General features: G+C 31.8%; 1 protein-coding gene across 1 annotated transcript; it reads right to left on the bottom strand.

Annotated features, from left to right (window-relative positions):
* Window positions 1-15,219: 15,219 nt before the first annotated feature.
* On the bottom strand, window positions 15,220-21,815 carry LOC116010425 (serine protease SPPA, chloroplastic). Its single transcript, XM_031249834.1, has 13 exons — window positions 21,232-21,815; window positions 20,864-21,047; window positions 20,186-20,323; window positions 19,893-20,063; window positions 19,655-19,758; window positions 19,067-19,134; window positions 18,459-18,625; window positions 18,301-18,370; window positions 17,989-18,143; window positions 16,969-17,074; window positions 16,393-16,480; window positions 16,156-16,299; window positions 15,220-15,562 (listed from the first exon to the last, which is right to left on the bottom strand). The coding sequence occupies exons 1-13, from the start codon at window positions 21,652-21,654 to the stop codon at window positions 15,329-15,331; spliced, it is 2,052 nt and encodes a 683-aa protein (XP_031105694.1). The 5' UTR covers window positions 21,655-21,815; the 3' UTR covers window positions 15,220-15,328.
* Between the last annotated feature and the right edge of the window lie 720 nt (window positions 21,816-22,535).

The raw sequence follows: 22,535 nt of genomic DNA, 5'->3' as shown, positions 1-22,535 counted from the left end.
TCTTATCACAACCTGTCAATAGACTGGAAAACGCGTGCACCCATTTTGATCCTTGATTGGTACAATAGTCTCTGTGTGTATATATATATATATATAGAAATTTGTTCAAATGTGGTCGCGCCTTCCCGTGCGGTCGGTGTAATTCACACCAGTGACACCACCCAATATTAGAAAATACACCGCTCAATGTTAGAAAATGCACCACTCAATGTTAGAAAACGCACTACAATGAAAATACACAAAAACACCAAAAAACACACCACACTTAAAATAATGCACCATAACTCTCATGCCCCTAATGGTGCATTTACTAACACTGTGTGGTGTATATTTGCATACTTAGTGGTGTATTTTTTTCGTGATGCGTACCTAATTATGCATATTTGTGTGGTGCATTTTTTAACATTGAGTGGTGTATATTTGTATATATAGTGACCGCACGTTAAGGGGCGACCACACCTGATTATGATTATATATATATATATATATATATATATATATATATATATATATATATATATATATATATATATATATATATATATATATCTTACTTCTCTTATTTATATAAATAAATAAATTTAAATATAAAAATTATAATAAAAAAATTAACAAGACCAACTCGTCCGAATTAGGCGCTAGGCGGCCGACCACCTAGAGAGAAATTCGCTTCGGTCTAGCGCCGCCTAGCGCTTAATTAGGCGGTGCCTAGGCGGCCGATTTTTGCAACAGTGTGCCTATATAAAGCTGTATTGATAGGATGTAAGGCAGACAATTATATAGCACCTAAAGTTATAGTACTCATACTGCTTAGAAAATACAAGTACATCATCTAGGGTTTTGAGTCAAGTGTGAGACAAAATGGCTAACACTCTAAAGATCCATTGTTCAAGAGGCAATACAATAGGATAAAGAGGCAATACAATAGGATATCAACTATGGCTGATTTACGCTTCCGCTACTTCGATGTTAGGTTTCTCGTAGATTTACTCTATATGGTTAGACTATATTTTTTATCTAACATTTGGTATCTGAGCCTTTATCAATCTCTGTCTGGTTGATTGTTTTGCCTAAAACAATATATTTTTTCATATACAACGAATATTTTTTTGGGTATATGATTAATATATTAATTCTTTGAGATGCACATACAAAATATATCTATTTATTCAAGATATTATTGAGTAATTTAGTAAGTATATTTTCAATGGATTAATTACCATTGATTTTGGAGTGTTGGAATTATTTTTTTCCCTACTGTTTCATTCAACCGGATATGTGTTCGTCGGATTTCGTCGTCGTTGACTATGAGTTTTCTGGTTTGACGGAATTTGATGTTTGACGGCGGGGTGCAGTGAGGTGAGATTGCAAAGGCGGGCGCGGACTTCCGACGAACCGCGACTTCTCCCTCTCCTCATTCAGGCAGCGCCACTTCAGTTTGATACAAGCTCCGCCTTTGGGATGACATCGCCATATATGGTAGCGGTTGCTGGCATTGCGCAAAGGAGATACAGCGAAGGCAGGCTGGGTCTCCGGCTCTTCGTTGTTGTCTCCCTCCTTCATGTAACGCTAGCTTCGGCTATCCCTGTTTTTTCCTTTAGTGGTGTCGACTCCTGTCGCCGTTCCTCAAGTTCCAGCGACGATGTTGATGAGCAGCGAGGGTTTTCTAGTTTCATGCAACATAAAGGTAAAGACGATTAAAATTTGGGCCAGGTCTGACCCATTCAGCCAGACCGGGATCTATTAATTAAAAAAAAAAAAGAAAAAAAAAAGAAAAAAATGGTCAAATAAGCCCTCAAACTTTACCCAAAAATGCAATTAAACCCTCAAACATGAAAAATGTTCAATTGAACACTCTGATGTTGTGTGTAGGGTGATATGAAAATGAGTTTGAATTGTCGTTCCACTGAGGATTGGGGTTTATGGCGCGTAGAGAGCGGTTACCTAAACTATAGGCACCAAGGTATTGGAATCCATAAGAATCCAAGTAAATCATGCTTGATTTGCAATTAACAACTAGAATATTTTTGGTATTATGGATTAAACGGAAAGCAAGATTAAAACTAGGTTGAAATTCAATTGGGAAAGACGGGTTAAACTAGGTGTATTACTCTATTGATGCATTTGACACTTAGATTGGGGGAAGAACATTAACCCTAGGTTCTTGAGGCAACCACAAAAGAATCCAAGTTTCCACAAGGATTAGAACAATGGTTGCCCCATTTCGATGGTTTATCAACCCAAATTCTTTAAGAACAAAAGCTTTGTAAGCCCTAATCTACCCCTATTTCCATAGAAAGGAAAATGGGTTTGAGATTGGGAAGGCTCAAGTCCTCAATCCAATTCCCATTGTGATGAAAGACTTTCCAAAGTCAAACAACAATCACTGCGCAATAGTTATTGAAAGATAGAATTCAAACCCAATTCAAACTCAAGAACCCTAAATGTGTGTTCATCCCCTTTATGCAATAATTACATAGCTAGCATCAATAGAAGCAATAAGCACCTAATCTAACCCAAATAAAGGACTACTCACTCATTTGTAAGGTAAACATAGCAATTTCAAGTAAAGAAATCATAAATAAGCAATAAATGTAAAGAAGAGAGGAGATGAAGAAATAAACCACTTTGGTATTAAATGAAAGAGAAGAGTTGTTGAAATCCACTCCAAATCTTCAATACAATGCTCCAAAATGAGTAACTAGTGTAGATCTAAGCTAGGTTAGGCTATTTTGCTATAAGGAAATGAAGGAGAATTAGTCTTAGCTATCTAGGGTTTTAACTGGGGCACAAAATGCAGAAAATTAGCTTTTATACTGTGCAGAATTCGTGACATCCGGCCACACAAACGGCCGTTTGGCTGGGTGGGACCTGTGTCAGGGCAAACGGCCATTCACACGGTCGTTTGCTAGGCCGTATGAGGTCATTTTTCTAGCTTTTCTCTCGCTTCGCGTTCCGTTGCTTCGATCGTCCTTGAGTGAAATCTAGGCTTCCAAAATTGTTCCATTATGCTCCAAAAAGCCTCCTATTAACTCGTTGTGACCCACTTTATCTAGAAACACTAAACCACACAAACAAATCATAGATTCCACTCAAATTAAAGCACTTTGTTATCAAAAATTGGTTAAAGTATGAGGTAAAAAGGGGTCAAGAATCAAAGTTATCAACTCCTCGACACTAGAACTTTTGCTTGCCCTCAAGCAAAGACAATAATAATCACCACCAAACAATGAACATTTATTCCACTTCCTTCCTGTACCACCAAACAGACCTACTCATGATAACCCGTCCAATTTCAAGAATCATTTAGGCTTTACAAATGAGTACTTAAAAAATATTCAGTTTGCGGGCTCAAAAGGGATGAGGTGAGAGAGAGAGAGAGAGATTGCCATATTTTAAAATATCACGCAAACCTTAATAGTATTGGAGTGTTTTGGGCGGGAAGTTAAAGTTGATGAATTGTTTTTATTAATAGTACTAGTATTTTCACCCGTGCGTTGCACGGAATGAATTTGTTATAATATTTTAAGAAATATTTGAATCGATATACAATTATATAAATTATAACATCGAATATGAGTATGAATAAGTGTATAAATGCAATTATAGTATGAGTCTTCCTTGCATGCAAACAATATCACAAAAATTAAGTGTTCTAAAATAAGTGTATAAATGCAATATGTAGATAATTTACATTATTGCATCATATTCATTAATTTAATTACTTGTCGGTTAGTTATTGCAAGATCTTGAGGTACACTTATATTTTGATATTCAGTAAGTATAACTATATTAGAGAAAAATTTACATGGGAGTAATGGGATAATCAGTTGAGTAATTGTTGGTTGACCGTAGAGCGTTGTGTTGGAGGAAGAAGATGATATATAGTGAAGATTATATTGCCCTTCACTATATATCATCTTCTTCCTTCAACACGTTGATATTCTCTGGACAAATAACTGTTGGAAAAAAATTAGCATAAAATGGCATTTTACTGGCAATATTGTGGTACAAATATATGTGGGGTCCACTTTCGATTTGGGTCGGGTCAAAGTGGATTCGTGTTCTTCGTAGTTAGACGAAAAGATTGATATATTGTATGCTCAAAACTGATAATGGGTGAATGAGAAATTGGTTCTCAAAGTTGACCCATTTGAGTTAGAAAAATATAAAGAAAAACCTTTCAAGTAACTTTTGTCCCACATTGGTTTGAGAAGTGGATTGCACCACTACTTATACAAGAATTTTTCTAAGGCTTATTGAATTGTATAGCATAGAGGCTCTCTCTCGCGCGCGCGCGCGGGGGGGGGGGGGGTGCAAATGAACTTAAAAAGGCTTGACTCGTGCGCCGACACCTGCATGCACGAATGCCGTTCAGAAAATTGGTTGGCATTGCGGGTTGAATTATGCCAAATTTTCATATTTTTTACAATATTACGCAAACCATACCATAATACTATCGGTCTGTTTTGGGCGGGAAGTTAAAATTGAGGATATTGTTTTTATTAATAGTATAGATCGCATTGCAGAGAAATATATATACTGAATTACTACCATTAGTAATTCTAGTCTAGATTTGTATTACGAATAGGAACGTCGGGAAGAATATATTTTATTAGGAATTCTATTTTAATTTACAATTGTATTAGGGATAGGAATTGTATTACCATATTTTACAATATTACGCACACCAAAATATTATAGGTCTGTTTTGGGCGGGAAGTTAAAACTGAGGATATTGTTTTTATTAATAGTATAGATTGCATTGCAGAGAAATATATATACTGAATTACTACCATTAGTAATTCTAGTCTAGAATTGTATTACGAATAGGAACGTAGGGAAGAATATATTTTATTAGGAATTCTATTTTAATTTACAATTGTATTAGGGATAGGAATTGTATTACCATATTTTACAATATTACGCAAACCATAATTTTGTAGATCTGTTTTGGGCGGGAAGTTAAAACTGAGGATATTGTTTTTATTAATAGTATAGATAGATTGCATTGCAGAGAAATATATGTACTGTATTATTACGATTAGTAATTTCAATGTAGAATTGTACTACGAACAGGAACGTAGGTACGAATATATTTTATTAAGAATTTTATTACCATATTTTAATGTACAATTGTATTACGAATAGGAATTGTACTACTATATTTTACAATATCACGCAAACCTTAATAGTATAGAAGTGTTTTGGCGAGAGGAGTTCAGGATATTGTTTTTATTAATAGTATAGATTGCATTGAAGGGAAATATATGTACTATTTTATTACGATTAGTAATTTTAATCTAGAATTTTATTACGAATAGGAACGTAGGTAAAAATATATTTTATTAGGAATTTTATTACTATATTTTAATATACAATTGTATTATGAATATGAATTATATTACCATATTTTAAAATATTACGCAAACTTTAATAGTATATGAGTGTTTTGGGCGGGAAGTTAAAGTTGAGGACATTGTTTTTATTAATAGTATAGATTGCATTGCAGGGAAATATTTGTACTGTATTATTACGATTAGTAATTTTAATATAGAATTGTAATACGAATAGGAATGTATGTAAAAATATATTTTATTAGGAATTGTATTACCATATTTTAATATATGATTGTATTACGAATAGGAATTATATTACCATATTTTAAAATATCACGCAAACCTTAATAGTATATGAGTGTTTTGGACGGGAAGTTAAAGTTGAGGATATTGTTTATATTAATAGTATAGATTCACTTCATATATTTTCCTTCAATGTAATATATACTATTAATAAAAACAGTATCCTCAAATTTAATTTCCCGCCAAAAACACTCCTATGCTATTATTAAGATTTGCGTAATATTTTAAAATATGATAATACAATTTCTATTCGTAATACAATTGTACATTTAAGTATGATAATACAATTCCTAATAAAATATATTGTTACCTACGTTCCTTTTCGTAATACAATTCTAGATTAAAATTACTAATCGTAATAATACAGTACATATATTTCCCTGCAACGCAATCTATATTATCTATACTAGTATTTTCGCCCGTGCGTTGCACGGAATGGATTTATTATAATATTTAAAGAATATTTGGATCAATATACAATTATATATATTATAACATCGAATATTATATAGCCCAATTGATGAAATTGATTGGATCGATTATGTTTTATGATGTTTTCCTTTGAATTAGAACAAATAATTGTCAAATTACTCGGGCGTGGATAAATTTTTTTTATTATGTATTGAGATAATAAAAATAAAGATGAAATTATAAAAAATTCTAATATTGAACGTGTACATTTATTTGATTATAAGATTAATACAAAAATATTACTCAATTAATTGAATAATATATGACTTGTTTGTCTAAAATTATCTTAAAAAGATCTATAAGTAATATGACTTATATAATTATATTATTACTAAAATAAATATGAGAAAATGAGAAATAAATTAATTGTAATTATTATAAAAATAAATTCAACGACCAATGCTTAACTTAATTATCATAATAATTATTAGGCAATTATTATTAGTCAATTACACTAATATATGTGTAATTATACTTTTATACTTTAAGTATATTCATTTTCTCCATATTGCATTTAGTTTTATCTTCCTCCTCCATATTTGAATGAATTAATTTTGATTATTATAAAAATCTAACAACCCATGTTCAATTAATTTTTTAAAGTTTAAATAACTTAGAGTTTTCAAAAGGAAAGTATAATTAATTATTAAAGTTTTTAAATAATTTTCAGTCAATTAGTAATATCCTTTTCTTTTCCCGATAAATGATTTTACTTTTATTAATAGTGTTGATACGTGAGTATACATATTATCAATTTATAGATATTAGTTAATTTCTATTTTACATTTTCTTAACAAATAAGCTTTATTAATTATTTGACCAATAAAATATTTCATTAATAGACTACAAAAGTTTAGGCGGGGAATGAAATAGGAGGATTTTACTTTTATATATAATATAGAATATAGATTACGATCTTTTTATATTTTAAATCAATTAGTAATATCATTTTTCTCGGTATAATTGTCAAATAAACCACTGAACTACACACAAAACTGCAATTAGGCCATCGAACTAAAAAAGAATGCAATTGGATTCCTGAACTATATAAACTCATGCAATTAAGTACAAATTGACATGTTTTCAAAAAAAGAAAGTCCAAATTGACTTGTTTACCTACAATTGTGATGACAGTGTGGTTACTAATTTTAAAATAAAATTTTTAAATAATTTTAATTAAAATAATTAAACAATAATAATAATAATAAAATTTTAAAAAAAAACAGACGTCTCCGGTAGTTCTTCTGTTTTTTTTTTTAAATTATTAGTGCCGATTGTTATGTGTAAATTAATATTAGGCAACCTTGTCTAGGAGAAATGAAAAGAATTACGTAGTAATATTTACCTTATTTTCGTTCCATTTTTAATTGATGATGTAGAATATTATTATTGAAATATTTCCGTTTCATTTTTAATTTTCGTTCCTTTTTAATTTATCTTTAATATTGTTTATAATATGCCTTTATTATTTATGATGTAGAATGTTTTCATTTTTTAATTAAATTGCAATGATATGACCATTTCCTTTTTCATTTTAGTTAATTATGGATATTTTTTTTTATTTACAGTCAATTATTAATATTCATTTTCTTTTATATATTCAATCAATTAGTAACATCAGATTCATTTTTAGTCGATTTTTTTTTTATTTTCAGTTAATTAGTCAATTAGAATAATAGATCCACTGGTATTTTTACCTAATTTCTGTTCTATTTTTAATTAATGATGTAGAATATTATTATTGAAATATTTTCATTCTATTTTTAATTTACCTTTACTATTGTTTAATATTTAAAATATGCCTTTAATATTCTTATGTTTTTATATATAGTATAGATTAATATTATGCTAATTATGACATCCATGTATTATGAATAAGTATGGTAATTAAGGAGTATATATTATTATTAAAAAATAATGTATGTTTTAATTTCGTTTAATTATGGACGTAATTTGTGTATGTTTAATTTTCTTTAATTTTATCCGTAATATATATGTGTATGTTTAATTTTCTTTAATTATGTCTGTAATATGTGTACCATTAATTTCTTTAATTGATTAGATAAAATTACGGCAAGTATAAAAAACCGTTTAATAAAAGTATAATGTTTGAACTAATTTCTCAATGACCATAATTATTAAGATTTTATTCCAAAGTAAGCATTAGCATAATTTTATATGTGTAATAATCTGTGAATTGAAATAATTTACATAATTGTATGGACGTAATAATATGTGAATTAACATAATAATACGTGAATTGAAATAATTATCATAATTTTGTTAATCTCCTCTAATTATGGATGTAATATGTGTATTATCAATTTCGTTAACTGATTTGATAAAATTTATATTACGAACAACAATATTAATTCATTAGTTGTCATAATTTTTAAGATTTTATTCAAAAGTAATCAAATGAAATGCACGAGTAATTGACATTATCTGAAGTAAAATATATAAAATTATCGTAAGAATAAAATCTCTATGTTTAATGACCATAATAAATTTAGATGTTAAATATAGTTGGTAATTACCACGGGTTATTTAGATGGTAAATAGTATATGGTAATTACCTATATAGATTAGCATATTAAACGGATTAACATATGGAAAAATGTTATAAAAAATGAAAGAAGCCTTTTAAATAAAATATATTAGGAATAATATCAATTAAATAAAATATCATAGGAATTTCTCAATTCTATATTTATAATTACCTTTATAAACAGATTTAATAGGAAAATTTAGTTACAAACTTATATTAAGAGTTATGGATTATTATTATTATATTATTATTATATTTATTATTAGGAAAATTATATTAAGAATTTTAGATTATTATTATTATTATTATTATTATTATTATTATTATTATTATTATATTAACATAATAGATTTTAAATCGAGGCTACAAAATTTAATATTATTATTTCATTTATTCAAGTATAGTAATCACCATTTTTTAACTAATAAGTGTGAATTAGTATTGTGCAATTAATGATAAAGATTAGTAATAATTGGAATAAAAAATCAATGATACAATGACCCATGTTTAGCTTCCAATGCACCACTTTTTATAAAATGAAGAAATGGAATGATAAAACGAACAATTGGAATGAATAATTGAGGATTTATTCAAGTATAGTAACCACCATTTTTACCGAATTACATGAGCATCCGTAAATGGGGAAGATCAAGATTGCAAATTCTACAATATATAGATGAGCATCCGTAGATTGCTAGTTATTTTGCACAGTACAACTAAAAAGATGGATAGTTAAATAAGGTATTATCATTCAAAATCTTGTAATACAAAGTTACAATACAATGTTTTTCCATTAGAAATTACCAATCAAAGTAACATATTAAAATATAATATTATGGAAAACATTTGATTGTTCACTACAATCACTCTGAAAATTGTAATTTTACATACGTGATATGCCCATGGAAAAATTGGCCTAGCTACTTGAAACCTCATCAGCAAAAATTAAAGCATATTGAGTTGTTAAAATCAAACTAAATCACGGAACTACAAAATACTCTATGGAATGCAGACTACACCATAAGGATACTACAAAATACTCTATGGAATGCAGACTACACCATAAGGATCTCCAAAAATACTCTATGGAATGCAGACTACACCATAAGGATCTCCAACATGCAGAATGAATCAAATAAAAATTAAATCATACCGCATACCATAACAATTCTACGCGTGTTAAAGTTCGATGTTCGACTTCGTAGAATTACAAATTATAGATCTCTAATTAATAGTGATGAGAGCACAGATATTGTTACGTTGTGAGAGAAGAGTCATTTCTCATCATTATATAGTGGAGGATAAACATAATATGGAAGATTTTTCCAAAGGAAAGTATAATTAATTTTAATTTTATGTAAATATAGATGATTGACATGTAAAAATTTTACTACAATATTATATAATTTTTTCATTCTAATATAGTTAATTACATGTCAATTATATAGATATATATAGATATATAGATATAGATATAGATATAGATTATCATATCACTAATCACCCATCACCAATTAATTAATTAATATCAATATCAATCAATATAAATATAAATATTAATATATAACAATATTACCATATCACTAATCACCAATCACCAATTAATTATTCTTTTTTAAAATAATCACCAATTAATTAATTAATATTAGTATATATTAATATATTATATATTAATATATTAATATTAAGAATAATATCATATACCATATTATCAATTATCAATTATATATCACCAATCACCCATCACCCATTAATATTAACAATATTACCATATTATCATATTATCATTATCATATTACCATAATAATATTATAGGATGGATAATTAATAAAATAATAAAATAATAAATAAATAAAATAAATGATTTTACCAAAATACCCCTAAGTTTTGGGGCGGAAATTTGGGAGGAGGAAATTGTTTTTATATATAGTATAGATTATTAATAAAAACAATATCCTCAACTTTAACTTCCCGCCCAAAATACTCATATGGTATTAAGGTTTGCGTAATATTTTAAAATATGGTAATACAATTTATATTCGTAATACAATTCTACATTAAACTATGGTAATACAATTCATAATAACATATATTATTCCCTACGTTCCTATTCGCAATACAATTCTAGATTAAAATTACTAACCGTAATAATACAGTTCATATATTTCCCTTCAATGCAATCTATACTATTAATAAAAACAGTATCCTCAAATTTAATTTCCCGCCCAAAACACTCCTATGCTATTAAGGTTGATAATACAATTTCTATTCATAATACCATTGTACATTTTAATATGGGTAATACAATTCCTAATAAAATATATTGTTCCCTACCTTTCTATTCGTAATACAATTCTAGATTAAAATTACTAATCGTAATAATACAGTACATATATTTCCCTACAATGCAATCTATATCTATACTATTAATAAAAACAATATCCTCAACTTTAACATCCCGCCTAAAACACTACTATACTATTAAGGTTTGCGTAATATTTTAAAATATGGTAATACAATTTATATTCGTAATACAATTCTACATTAAACTATGGTAATACAATTCTTAATAAAATATATTGTTACCTACGTTCCTATTCTAGATTAAAATTACATTCGTGCCTACAGGTGTCGGCGCATACGAGCCAAGCCTTTTCAAATTCATTTTGGGATTTGATTTGTCCCCCTCCCCCTCCGTGCGCGCGCGCGAGAGAGAGCCTCTATGTTATATAATTCAATAAGCCTTAGAAAGACTCTTGTATAAGTAGTTGTGCAAAACCCACTTCCCAAACCAATGTGGACAAAATCTACTTGAAAGCTTTTTCTTTCCATTTTTCTAACTCAAATGGGTCAACTTTGAGAACCAATTTCTCATTCACCCATTATCCTTTTGAGCGTACAATATATCAATCTTTTCGTCTAACTACTAAGAACCCGAATCCACTTTGACTTGACCCAAATCAAAAGTGGACCACACATATATTTGTACCACAATACAGCCACTAAAATGTCATTTTATGCTATTTTTTCCAACAGTTATTTGTCCAGGTAATATCAACGCTCTACGGTTAACCAACAATCACTCAACTGATTATCCCATTACTCCTAGGTGAATTTTTCTCTAATATAGTTATACTTACTAAATATCAAAATATAAGTGTCCCTTAAGTTCTTGCAATAACTAACCGACAAATAATTAAATTAATGATATATAATGTAATGCAAATTATCTACATATTGCATTTATACACTTATTTTAGAACACTGAATTTTTGTGATATTTGTTGCATGCAAGGAAGACTCATACTATAGTTTATTTATCGATTCTTATATGTTATAAATCATAATATCATAAAAAACGGATACTTTGATGAAATATGAAGCATGAGTAGTCTGCCAATCAACGGTTATGGACATCGCATTTCAACAGTTTGGATGAGCATTATTCCAAAAAGTCATACACTCCATTTGGTAATCTAGAGTGAAGTTTAGATTAACAATTTAGATATATGATTATTCATACATTCTGATATATTTTTTGTTTATTGCTTGATGCCTATGATGATTTGAATTTTGAGAGCATAGAAATAACAAGCTCAAAACATGCTTATATGCTTGAATGATCTTATCTCAAAGTTACTATCCACATTGCTTTATGTTGTATGTTAGACTCAAAGTTACTAACTTCTCACAATAGTCAGAGACTTACTTAATATGTATGAAATATTGACAAAAAAATTAGGCTTTAGATGTAAGTTTTACTTATATATACCTGAGAATCTGAAACATTTTGAAATTTAGTGATTGGTAAAATCAATATGTTTTACTTTGGAAAAAAATCACAGAATATATACATGTAGATTATAAAATTAAAATTTCAGTGTCAATATTGTTATGACTCAATGCGTTGATTACATTAAAAGTGAATTTTTAAAATTTCAAACTCAAGATATGGCACGCTTGATGAGTCGCAACTGGAAGGTTAGTGATCCGCTCGCTGACTTTAGATGTCGTTGATCAAATTAATCAGTAAATGTACGACATGAATATTGCAAAAGGACCAACATATTTAAGTTGTAACTCTTTGTGTAAGGCAGAACCAGATGGTGAAAATCTATTAGAAATACACACTCCTAAATTCTCAAATAGTTTGAGATTGTATGATTTTCTTAATCATTCATTGACATTAATTAAAGATTCGTGCACCTGTTATGTTATTGCGGAAGATAGAACATTCTCTTGGTCTTTATAACAGTACGCGACTCATCATCACAAGATTGGCAGATCACATTGCTGAAGCAAGAATAGTTAATGGGACACATGAAGGAACCAAAATTCTTATCCCTCGAATGTCTCTCACTCTTTCTGATATGAGATTGTCCTTCAAGTTCCAACATAAATATTCCCAGTGATGCTTGCATATGCTTGACTATCAACAAAAGCCAGGGTCGAACACTCACGTTGGGTTATTGCTGAAAAAAAACAGTTTTTAATCATGGTCAATTGTACATGGCTTTCTCCCGAGTCACCCATCCTGATAGCCTGAAAGTACGTGTTAATTAGTTCTAGACGGGGATGTACAAAATTGTGTTGTTACTACCAATATTATCTACAAAGAGCCTTCAATAATGTGTAAATACAACCGGTAATATTATGTTTTTTCCAAGATGGAAAAATTGCTATATATCTACACAAAAATATATCTTCCATACATATGAGTTAGAATAGCAATTGATTCTTATAACTGAGTTACTAGAGAACGAGCATATTTGCCCAATTTATAAAAATTCTAAACAATGATATATAAAATCTCTAAAGTTCCAGCATCGCATGCGTACATCTACACATTAGTTATTAATTAAGCAATTATTTGCTGGAATTCAAACAAGGATAACATCAGAAAACATAATTGATCCAAAACATATCTTCAATTGCACTATATAATATTTGATGTTATAATTTATATAATTATATATCGATCCAAATATTCTTAATATATTATAACAAATCTATTACGAGCATCGCATGGGTGAAAATATTAGTACTATTAATAAAAACAAAATCCTTCATTTTAATTTCCCGCCCAAAGTACTCCTATGCTATTAAGGTTTGTATAATATTGTAAAATATGGTAATACAATTCCTGATAAAATATATTCTTCCTTACTTTCCTATCCGTACTTTCCTATCCGTAATAAAATTCTAGATTAAAATTACTAATCATAATATCTTTACTATTAATAAAAACAAATCTTCCATTTAACTTCCCGCCAAAACACTCTTATATTATTCCTATACTATTAAGGTTTGTGTAATATTGTAAAATATGGTAATACGATTTTTATTCGTACTACAATTGTACATTAAATATGGTAATACAAATCCTAATAAAATATATACTATCCTACTTTTCTATTCGTAATACAATTCTAGATTAAAATTACTAATCGTAATAATACAGTACATATATTTCACAGTAACGTAATCTATGCTATTAATAAAAACAAAATCCTTCATTTTAACTTTCCGCCCAAAACACTCTTATACTATTATAATACAGTACATATACACTCCTATTCAATAATGTGTAAATACAACAGGTGATATTATGTTTTTTTTTTCAAGATGGCAAAATTGCTATATATCTACACAAAAAATAATGTGTAAATACAACCGATGATATTATGGTTTTTTTTCAAGATGGCAAAATAATAACATTTGAGTTATGTTCATACATACTTTGTCAACATGTTGAAACACAAAGGAGAGTCACTACATGTCATTTGAGCACAAGGCGTTTGGCACTAGAGAATGAGCATATTTGCCCAATTTCTAAAAATTCTAAACAATGATATATAAAATCTCTTAAAGTTTCAGCACCGCATGCGTATATCTACACATTAGCTATTAATTAAGCAATTATTTGCTCGAATTCAAATAAGGATAACATCATAAAATATAATCGATCCAAAACATATCTTCAATTGCATTATATAATATTTGATGTTATAATTTATATAATTATATATTGATCCAAATATTCTTAATATATTATAACAAATTCATTTCGTGCATCGCACGGGTGAAAATACTAGTTATTTTTAATAACTACTCATTTTAATTCCAATTCCTTTTACTATATCGAATTATAATTAATCATTTAATTCTGATTTTAATTTACCAAGCATTTGGTTTTCTTCTTTAACAAAAAGCCATTAACCTTAAAACTATTTGTTACAAAAACTCTAAAATCTTGACGAGTAAATTAGTAAATAACGTGATAATCTTAGATGCACGCACGTGTGCAATGCATTCCGTAGCTACTGTTCTTTTCCTCAAGTAATGGTAAGATTCATCTTTATTTGTTTATCGTACACACTTTTCGATTCTAAGTTCTCATTGGCGTTACACTTTTTATCCCTTTACACGGAAAGTGTAAAGCTAATAATATCTTAGGAGCGAAAAGTGAACACGATCAACAATTAACAACGAATCCTACAATTACCTTATAACTTAGTGACGAAAAATACAATTTTCCATTAATTTGACTACCCAGTATTAGATAAAGGCCGTGGAAATGCTGATTTACTGTATAAGAAACTTTATAGTAAAGAATGGCCAAATCGTAATCAAGGTTGAAATGAGAGGTTAATTGAAATTTAGTAATCTATAGGGAACTGAGGCAATCTTTTATCAACATCAGTAAGGGGTTTCCATGAGCAGCAGCTCCTTCCAACTTCTCAAACACAATTCCGTCCATTCGAGCTTGGATTCCATCACAAGATGCCAACTCATTTAACAATTCTTTCAAACTTCTGTCAGCTCCAGCTAAACTGCTCCCTACACCACTCAATATTTCTGGCAACGATGGGGAAGGCTTTGACATCTCAACAACATCAACCTGCAGCAGTTTCTTTTAATCATCAGAAATGCGACAAATACGACTGTTAAGGGTCCCACGTCGAAAAAGTAAGAGAGAGAACATATAAGTTTATAAGGTCATGGGTTAGACTAGCTAATTGATTGGATCATGGTTGCAGTAGGCGCTCGACTAGCGCCTAAGCGGTCTAGGCGGCGACCTATAAAAACAAAATATTAATTCATGTGTGTGGGTGTATATCATATATTATATTATATATATAATATATATATCGCTTACTTCTCTTGGCTTACTTATATAAATAAATAAATTTAAATATATATAAATATAATAATAAAATTAACAAGGTTGAATCGCTCGAGTTAACTCGGCTAACTTTGCCGAGTTGGACGAGTTAACTCGGCCGAATTCGGTCCAGTCGGCAGCCAACTCGGCCGACTGGCCGAGTTAGGCGCTAGGCGCCCGACCACCTAGGCGGACGCCTAGGGAGCAATTCGCCTCGGTCTAGGAGCGCCTAGCGTCTAGGCGGGTGCCTAGGCGAGGATTTTTGCAACAGTGGATTGGATTGAATCTTTCAGTGTGGTTTGGCCTATGTTCGATGTCCTCGCACCAACCTGTCTTTCCTGTGGTATGTTGGCCTTTTGTTTTGCTATTGCGACAGCACGAGAAATACCACCAATTGCGTCAACAAGGCCTCGTGAAGCAGCATCATTGCCGGTCCAAACCCTCCCTTGTGCAACCTCTTCCATTTTGTCTACCTGGATGTAATAAGGACAAGCTATTTTATTGCACCAGAAATTAAGGTAGTCAGTCGTCTAATGCTATCTGTATGCCTCATCAAAATACCATACACTCATTGATCTTGAAAATGCAGCCTTATCTCGGAATTGCTTGTATGCGTTCTGTGCAGATTTCTCAAATAATTCTGCTTCATCAGGCCTGCAGAAGAAATTTGGCAATATCTCATCACAGAGAGATTTTGGAAAATGCCAAGCAAAAAATGATTCTATTTGAAAGGAACCATGATCATTCAGCTAGATATGCCAGAGCCCAGAGTGAGTATATTGGATATATAAAAGCTGCAAATTTCCTATTTTGAGTAAATCCTAGCCACTGAAGCTTTTGTTCACCTTATCTCAGATGTGTGGGGTAAGAGATGGTGCCAAAGGCACCTAAATTAGAGGGAAAAATGGGACATTTCATTCCAAGGAGCATTTAGCAAGTAGCAACTGATGGCTGAAACGAACAGGAGGAGGTGAACCAAGAAAGTAGGAAGGTATGGTGCTACTACAGGAAACCCACTGTGGTAAATTTTTTAGGCACTGTTATCAAATGAAAAAAGACTGACACATGAGAGAGGGACATCTACTATCTACAAGTTTCTGCTGTCTGCTATTTGCCTTCCCAGCAGAATATTAGAGATTCACCTGAATGATCGCTGGTCAGCAGCAGTAAGCTCAGCAAATCTACCCCTTGATATTAACTCCTTGTTGAAGCCAATCTTTTCATATAAATTCCCAAGATTAAACTTCCCTGCAAAAAGTTAGGTAAAGCATGAGAGATCCTAGAAAAGGACTGCCAACCTAAGAAACTTGTATTTAAATGAAGGGAAGGAAAAGAGTAAAGCAAATGAGTCTCTTGAGAAGGATAAGGGAAGGAGATATTCAAAGCAGAAAACCATTGGGTAGAAAAGAAAAAGGCAACTAAACGACTTCAGAATCCTCATTACTTAAAAGGACCTGAGATCTTAAACAGTAACTGTAAAACAAAGTCTTCATCTCTTGAATCAAGCTTTGTATGAAAGAACAAATAATGTCTTCAAGATCATGGAAATAACATTATCCCATAATCTGTGATCAAGTTCACCAACTTTTTCATAAATCTCCAACCAAAGGAGCCATTTGACTCCTCTCGCACTAGGCCATAAAAATAAATATAGTAAATAATACCTCATACTAAGCTTACTTTCTGTAGATCTTCTGAAGAATCAATTTGGTGCTATCATTTCGTGAATAAATTCATTACTTATCCAGAATGGAAAAAACAAAAATGTTAACTCGTGCATAAAGTCCAAATATATTTAAGGAAAAAAAAAATTGTGGTGTAAAGTCAAATTCCATAGATCAATAGATGGAACATATTCTAGGTAGATTCTGATACTAGCAGAGTTAAGATACACTTTTGATTTAATTAAGAAGCGTGATATCAGTCATTCTCCTTGAAATTTTTCTGATCTGCATTTTCTTTACTCTAATATCAAGCCAAGATGGATTGTATTCCTTCATTTCCATTAGATCAAGATAAACACAAACAGCATTTGAGACCAATAGTAGTATGCCACCATGGGCAGACTTAAAGCTCCTTACAAAGTGCAGTAACTCAATGATCAGTGGGTAGATAGAAGAATAAAATCTTGGATAAATAAACAGCTTTAGTAGTTAACTCACCTGTCACAACTCCAATTGAACCAGTCAATGTAAGGTTTTCTGCCACAATAGCCTGCGCACCCATTGACATATAATATCCACCACTAGCTGCCACATCAGCCATTGATGCAATCACGGGTTTACTCTCTGCCAAAAGTCTGATCTCTCTCCACATTCTGTAATAAAAGAATGTTCAATTAATAAACTATGTATCCTGCATCTCATTATAACTTTTCACTTTTAATTCTTTTAGTCACTTCCCAAGGAATATTAAGCAGTAAAATTAATCTTTTAGTTCAAACAAAGAAAAGAGCCATTGCAGAAAGAACTTACAAATCAGATGCAAGAGCATCGCCTCCAGGGCTATCAATTCGGAGAACAACAGCCTTGTACCTTTTTGATTCTGCTAGGAAGTCATTGTTATGAACTAAAAAGAAATTCTTCACTAGGGGAAATGGGAAACCATGTTGTCCACACAAGATAAAATATACCTCTAGCACTACGAATCTTTTCAATGAACTGCTCTGCTATAATCCCTGAACTTGACACACTGAATGGGCCACGTACACGACTAATGCTTCCAGAGGCCCGAATTACAGCAATCTGGTCTCTATAACCTGCGAGGCCCAGAGTCCATCTCCTAACTCGAGAGTATTTCCTGTAATCAGCAGGTGATCATAAGTAAGACATTCAACAAAAGGATGTGAAGTATACTTCATTACATGTGTTTGATGGCAAGAGAATCAAAATAACTAGTATTGAATTCTTAGTGTCTCAACTTATCAAGAAAAAGGGGATATATTGCAAAAAAAAAAAAAACAAAACAAAAAAAACCAAAAAAACAAAAAAGGAAGAAGAAGAAGAAGAAGAAGATATGATGGTTTCTTCACTTCTTTGTACAAGCCACATCATACCACAAAGATTGAGAAAACTTTGAGAAATGAAATTATTTGTTAAATAATCACTAGTAAAGTATCAAAAGCTCAAAAACCATATACCCAGAAGACAACATTTATCGTCTAACCCTTTTAAAAAATCACAAACAAACATAAAGGCTGATGACAACTCAAAAAGCAGAGGAACAGAGTCAAAATATGACCTATAATCCACTGTAGGAAGCTTTTTATCCTTTGGAGTTCCCAGACGCTCTTTCAACATAGACATAACCTGAAAGCTCAACATATTAGAGCACAGAAACTACAGTCGAAGAAGACAAAGCTTATTTATTCACATCAATGATTTACTCATTTGACTTCACTGTTAATGGAACAATATTTTTGAAGCAGAAAACTCATCATCATTAAGTGAAGACTGAGCTACACTTTCTAATAAGATTCACCTATGAGTCTATGCCAAAGCAAAACCAGTGACCCAGCATTTCATCCATTTTGCAAGAATTATCTACAGCATTTTCTAATTTACCTGACAAACATCTCTTACTTCTAAGAAGAGGTATACTTGAAAAGACAAGAAATGTATAATTAATGTTAATCTCAAGTCTCAAGGAAAGAACCATAACAGCATCATGTGGTAATTTCATAAAATAAAACAAAAGCTGTTCCTGAAGTGTTTCCATTGAAATTTGCTTCACTACAGCTTTTAAGGATCCAATTTCTGCTCTTTGCAAGGTGAATCCTTAACATTACATAAATTATGGCAAAACACCATGATGCTCAAGTTACTATACCTCATCATCGTACTTGATATCCGTTATCCAGCCATCTTCTTTTAGCCTCTCAACTTGGTAGACTCCTTCGTTAATAAAATTTTCAATATCATCTCTTTTTTTTCCTGCAAACTTTTGAAAGGAATCTGTTATTCTGTAACAATACAAAGGATTAGGTCCCTCTAATAAGTCCCTGACAGAACCCCAGGGATTAGCCTCCCTGCCTAAGTCTTGAATGTACTTCAAAAAAAAATGTTACCTTTTGTAAGAGAGACTTTATCAAGCCAATTGCCATAGATGTTATCAAGCAATGCAGTCAGCATCTCACGGTTTTCCTCTGATATATTTTTGCGCGAAAGTTGATCACCAGCACTCTTGTATTTACCAATCCTCTGCACTAGTGGCTCAATGCCTATTTTCTCAAGGACACCTGCACAGCAGGTCAAAAGCTTCTTCATATAAATCACTTGTTGGTACTGTTGTTAAATTATGATCCTGCACTTCTTTCCATTAAAAATAAACATCAACATGCACCTCTATATAAGTGCTTACCTCCCAGAAATGATGCTTGGACAGTGAGACCATATAAAGCAAAATAAGCACTTGGAGGAGCATAAAGTTCTTCACATGCGCAGCCAATATAATACTCTTTTTCTCCACAAGCAGGCGCATAGCCAACGATAAATTTACCTGAACATCAACATATAAACTCAGATTATACCTCCATGATATTATGTTGAATAATTTATTTACCTTGGCTGACATGCATAAAACAAATAACACTACCATATGGAATAAAAAAGGAAATAGTTCTTAACCTCCCTTCTTCTTCCTCTTCTTCTCCCAAACTAGCCTTTTACCAAGTTCATTTTGTTTTACTGGAGTGGGACTTTTTGCACTTTTCAGTTCCCTTGGGGCAAATTAAATAATTTATTTTTCTTCCTGTGGAGCTCCTATTGACATAATCACATCAAGGTTCCAATACTCCATTGACATATAAGTATAACAAACATCAATTTTCCCACACAGAGGTATCAAGAATTTTAAAGCGTTCAGAGTACCTCACAATAATAGGTACACACTCCTTTTCTCCCTTTTTTAAATTTCCCATTGGTAAGCAATTACACTTAGATTGCCTCTTGACAGTGTCAAGGAGTCAAGGTCCAGTTAACTGCATGAACACAACTTCTCAATTACTTCAGACAGAAATTCAAAAATATTGCTCCTGACCTGATTTTCTAAAATCCAAGATATGCCTCCGAATTTCTTCAACTTTGCCCCAGCCACATGACAGTGGTTCAATGTGCAGGTAGACACCAGAAATCCGGGGATCATATGCAGCCTTTATGAAGTTCTCACAAATTTGAGGCAAAGATAGTCCTGAAGAAAAACGGCTCTGTAACTGATCAGATACCTGTGACGAGAAAAAAGAGGAACAGTTACGAATCCAGTACATTATAATATTCTCACAAATAGCTAGATATAAGACCAGTAGTAAACACATTATGGATTCTATTTCTAATTACTATTGGATAAAAGTTCAAAATCATCCATGGATATACTCCTTGTTACAATAATCGGTAAAATAAAAGTAGAACCTGGCCGCGCAATTTCATAGTCAAAACGCTGCCTTTCCGCACACGCTGCCACGGAAGCGCAAATAGCAATCTGAGCTTCACAACGAGACTCTTCCAAGCGCCGTACTCCTCAAACACAAATTCTCCACTCGGGTACTGGTCCTCGCCGGAGGAGCCTCGAGCACTCCCGTCACCGTTAACCTCAGCAGTAGCATCATTCTTCAGCTCCTCTTTGGCGGAGGGAAATACGCCGTCGTTTTTGGTGTCGATTGCGGAAACGGAGAAGCAGCGGCGGGTGTAGACAGGGAAAGGCTTGGGGAGTGGACTGTAAAGCGGAATTGGAGAGAGGTGGACGGCGGAGGGGGGTCGGGAGAGAGAGAAAGTGAAGGAGCGGAGGTGGAGTGACGTCAGACGGGAGGTGGGAAGAAAAAGCAGCTTCGACATCTTCTTCTTCTTCTACTTCTTCTTCCTCCTCTTCTCCTCTCTGGATTGTGTTGAAATGGAAGTGAAGAGTGGAATTGGGAGCTGATGAAACAAAGGCTCGCTGAGCACCACGTCGAGCTGATCAGCCACGACTCATCCACATTACGCTCAGTAGATACGTCTGCGAGTAGTTAGAACAATAACTAGCAATTCACCCGCTATGTATTGTTCTATACTTTCTTTATGGAGTTAATTCCAGCAATGGTCCCCCGACTATCATAATTTTTTAAAATTAGTCTTCGTCTTTTAATTTGGACAAAATAAGCCATTGATTATTAGATTTCTTCCAATACTAGTCCTTCCGTTAAAATGGCTGTTAGATAGACTTGACTGTAGGGATAAAGTGGTCATTTCTAGTGGTGGTCTTCTTCTTCCTTATGTTGGCGAATAAATCCTCTTCTTTACGCAGAAGACTAACCCAAACACAATTCACCATTGTTTCTCTTCTTTATTGTCTCGACATTAGCTTCTTATTCTCCAAAATAGAGCAAAATATAGGTGGTTCCTCTATTATTGATGTCTACACGGTATAGTACTGAAAGTTTCTCTTCTTCTAGGAATCAAGAATACATTTATGGTGAGTTGGTAACCATTCCAAATTGTCAATGTGGCCAACGATTGAAGCTACAAACTTCTTGGACGAATGATAATCCAGGTAGAAGGTATTGGGAGTGTCGATCCGAACATGTGAGTTGAAATTTTTTGGTTAGGGTTTTAATTTTTTTTCAGAATTGGACAGATTATTAATTTTTTTTATTCAATTTTATGGTTTGTGCAGAGAGGGAAAATGTGTGGTTTTGTTAGATGGTATGATCCCCCGATGTGTGCAAGGGCAAGAAAGA

Source organism: Ipomoea triloba, chromosome 2 (genome assembly GCF_003576645.1).
Source record: "Ipomoea triloba cultivar NCNSP0323 chromosome 2, ASM357664v1".
Classification (NCBI taxonomy): domain Eukaryota; kingdom Viridiplantae; phylum Streptophyta; class Magnoliopsida; order Solanales; family Convolvulaceae; genus Ipomoea; species Ipomoea triloba.
This window is presented reverse-complemented; position numbering and strand designations above follow the sequence as displayed.